This window comes from Sapajus apella, unplaced genomic scaffold, assembly GCF_009761245.1.
Source record: "Sapajus apella isolate SASKATOON/1434 unplaced genomic scaffold, GSC_monkey_1.0 scaffold8, whole genome shotgun sequence".
Classification (NCBI taxonomy): domain Eukaryota; kingdom Metazoa; phylum Chordata; class Mammalia; order Primates; family Cebidae; genus Sapajus; species Sapajus apella.
This window is the reverse complement of record NW_022436948.1, coordinates 42,406,663-42,410,477: the sequence shown is the minus strand read 5'-3', so window position 1 is coordinate 42,410,477 and position 3,815 is coordinate 42,406,663. Positions and strand designations below refer to the sequence as shown.

Here is a 3,815-nt window from a genome sequence, read left to right as displayed (position 1 = left end):
AAAAAAAAAAAAAAAAAAAAAAAAAAAAAAAAAAAAAAAGTGGACCCTTTCAATTAAAAGATTTTACCAGAGACCATATGAAAATTGGAAGCTACATTACAGTTAAAAAAAACACTATCCAGCACTTGTTCTCATTGAATACAATATTTCTAAGGCACAGAGTATTATCCCTCTTATTTAATATTTAAGAAAGGTGGGGCCCAAAATTGTTGAGTCATGTAATTATTAAGTAGTGGAGCCAGATTTCAAGCCCACGTCCTCAAACACAACTGTGTGGGGGTGTGTGGAGGTGTAAATTGGAATGGAATGTGTCGATGTCATGAAAACTATATTCCATGTCCCCTCTTTTTAAAAGAATTTCCACTACAAAAAATACACAACGGACAGTTTTAATTCCACACACACACATACACACAAACTTTTTAAGAAATTCAAACCTATTTAAAATATAACGATGATAAACATTGTCAATCGTAAGGTGAAGTCGACCAGACAAACAGGCGACATCCTCCAATGTCTCCCTCCCGGGCCAGGTCACCCTGGGAATGAAAGCATCCCTGGCGGCCTGGGATGGACTCGTCCAGGCGCGGGGAAGAGGCGGCCCGCCCCAGGGGCGCGGCCATCCCCAAAGCCTTTAGACGGCCCGGACACCCGCTGCATCCTACCTGACGGGCTCCCGCCACCGCTTGAACCAGCCGCAGCAAGTGGCCATCAGACTGAACATCCCGGGTCGCTCCTCCCGCCACTTCCCATGCGAGCCCGGAGCGGACCCCGCAACCCAGCTCTCCTCCGGGGGCCTCCGCCACTCCGAGGCGCCCCTCAGGTGGATAAGCCGGGAGGAAAAGCCGGGAGGGAGGTGAAGGCGGCCGGCCGCAGCACTCCGCCCTGCCAACCGCGTCGGTCCGAGACGGCTGCCCTCTTAGCCAAGGGACAGCCTGGCCAAGACGCAGAAACACCGCAGCCGAGTTAGCGGCACTCGGCTAAAGAAAAGCCCCGCGTCGACGGGCTGACGTCACTTCGAGGCGCGGAAGGCGTTCCCCAGGCAACGCCCGTCCTGCGCTCCTCCAATCATCGGTTAAGGGCCTGCGCTGGAGGCCTCTGAGTGGCTGAAGAGTCCAGGCTACCCCCCGGGCGCGAGACCAGGAAAGGCGAAAGGGGAGTACTCTAGACGGAGGAGGCGGAGCTCGAGGAAGCGCATTCTCGTCACTAGGCAACCGGAGCGTCCGGCGATAAGCTGGGGGATCCGGGACAACTCTGGAGCAAGGCCTGTCTTTACAGGCACACAAAACGTGTTGCCAATCCATGGTGCTGTTCCTTTTCTGTCTCCAGTGTCCCCAGCTGAGATTCAGAGATCTTAGGTCTTGTTCATGGGATTTTTCTTTCTTTCTTGTTTTTTCCTGATTTTTTTATGCGCTAGGATGGGAACCCTCCAGGTTTCTGGCAGACTGCGGCAGCATAACTACAGAAACGATACACTGATACAATTCTTATAAGTTAAAGACAAGGGGGAAATTAGCTTGCTAAATTTTCTCAATAGTTCAGATGAGGGTGAAGTCTTACTTTCTAAAACGTTTATCACTGTTACATATGTGAAATGGAATTGTATGATATTTGTTGTAGGGGGGAATGTGATTACAAAAGAAAAATGCGTTTGTTGTAGAAAATGTGACAAATACTAAAAAGAAACAAGACGAAAATGAGATCTTACCGAACCACGCAAAGATAACCATTTTGATGTATGTTTGTTTCAGGATTCTTAGTACAGAAATTACTGGCTATTTGGTTTCTGCAAGATGAAGATTGTTATCTATTGACTGTTTTGTAATGGTTTATTTTTTTCAAATATATGTAATATTTGCATTTCTTTTATATTCTTTGGAGAAAAGGACATGACAACAACATTCCTAGAGGGGAAAAAAATCATGCACAAGAGATAGGGGACAGGAGAAAGAGACAGAAACTTTCCTTCTGAGGCCTTTACTTTGGGATATCTTTTTCTAAGCTCCAACAAATCAAATCAAAAAAACAAATCAAACCCTATCTATAACATGGAAATTAAAATACCTCCTTTGCCAGGTTGCTAAGATGATGAAATGAGAGAAATGAAGCTTAAGTGCAATTTCTGATAAATAATAGATAGCAAATTTTAAAGTCGATGTTACCTGTCCCATAAACACGGTATGTGCCTCCTACCTCCAAATATCCGTGGTAGGAGATAAGAGAAAAGGGCAGGATAAGACTGCAATTCCCCCTTAACTCCAAGCCGATTTAGGACTGTTTCTGCTCACTCTACTTTCACGACTCACTTTCTTAAACTAGTGTCTTTTGAACCCTAAAGTTCTATTGTTTGTATTCACTCTTTGATTCATTTACTATGATTGGGCTTCTGTCCCATCTAACTACTGAAAATATATTTTTGATATAACTTATATCTTCCTAATTACCAAATCAGTTCTCTTTTCTGTCATTTAATGTATATAATATAGTTAACTTTTCTAAAACTGTTTCCTGCCTTGGTCTTTCACAGTTTTGCACTGTACTGCCCTACCCTGGTTCTCTTCTTCTCCTCCTCCTCCTCCTCCTCCTCCTCCACCTCCTCCTTCTCCTCCTCCTCCTCTTCTTCATGTATTACGGAACGCTTCATGAATTTGCATGGCATGTTTGTGCGGGGGCCATGCTAATCTTCTCTGTATCATTCCAGTTGTAGTACATGTGCTGCTGAAGCGAATACAACCCCTGGTTCTCTTCTGATCTCCCTGACCACTCCTCCTCTAGCTTTCTATATGTGACCTCTAAGACATGACCTTATCCCTCTGCTTTTTTTTAAGGATGTTCCCTTGTAGAATTTGATGATTACTCCTGTGACTGAAGAGTCTCACAATGTGTATGTCTCTTGAGCATTGTTGGAACCATACTCAGTACTGTTTTTTACAAATATACACTCAACACCAGTTTTGCAGTAAATCCTCACTTATCTTCATCCAGAGGTTCTTAGCAACTACAATTTTAAACAAAATCACATGTAATAAAACCAGTTTTATTGTAGACAAATTGATATAAATCAGAGATAAGTTCCTATGGCACATTTTTGGTCACAAAAACATCACCAAACTTCAAAATAAAGATGCAAATACTAGTAATAGTAAACATTGAAATAAATGTGAGCTATATATACATTTAAGAGAGATTAATGACAAGTAAGACAATTCTTTATTCATTTATTCCAGTTCAGGGTCACAGGTGGCATCATCTCAGGGTAAAAGGTGAGGACTAGTTCTCAACAGGACACCAATCTGTCACAGTGTGCTCTCACACACACCCACACTCACTTAGACTGGGACAGTTTAGACACATCAATTCACCTAACATGCATATCTTTGGGATGTGAGAGGAAACTGGAATACCTGGAGAAAACCCATGCAGACATGGGGAGAACATGCAAACTCCATATACACAGTGGTCTGGGCCAGTAATCGATTGTTTTCTCTCAGCCATGGCATAATGAAACAATGCTGTTAAAGCACCTGCTCTACTTCATGCCTTCCCCATTTCTACTAGTGATAACATTACCGAGCATTCCTGATGCCAACATGCAGTGCCTTAGCAAAGCTGACTCTTAGTTTTTCAATATCTTTTTTTTTTAATTTTTTTTTTTTTAAGGCAGAGTTTCACCATGTTGGTCAGGCTAGTCTTGAATTCCCAACCTCAGGTGATCGACCCACCTTGGCCTCCAAAGTGCTTGGATTACAGGCGTGATTTTTATGTTTATTAAAATATCTTAAGTTTTTAAATATCTTAAGTGGCTTGACAGCCAT

General features: G+C 42.9%; 1 protein-coding gene and 1 non-coding gene across 5 annotated transcripts in view; both read right to left on the bottom strand.

Moving 5' to 3' along the window:
• Positions 1-1,016, bottom strand: part of ARL13B (ADP ribosylation factor like GTPase 13B) — a 75,088-nt gene extending 74,072 nt beyond the window's left edge. For 2 of the 4 annotated variants that reach the window (XM_032277203.1, XM_032277202.1), the window contains exon 1: positions 666-1,016. In XM_032277203.1, the coding sequence (XP_032133094.1) occupies positions 666-724 (59 nt within the window). In that variant the 5' untranslated portion in view covers positions 725-1,016. The remainder of the gene's footprint in view (positions 1-665) is intronic. The other 2 variants (XM_032277205.1, XM_032277206.1) reach the window with 2 other exon arrangements.
• A 1,608-nt stretch (positions 1,017-2,624) lies between these two features.
• On the bottom strand, positions 2,625-2,731 carry LOC116551099. Its single transcript, XR_004268721.1, has one exon. It is a non-coding gene; the product is annotated as a U6 spliceosomal RNA (small nuclear RNA).
• Positions 2,732-3,815: the final 1,084 nt, after the last annotated feature.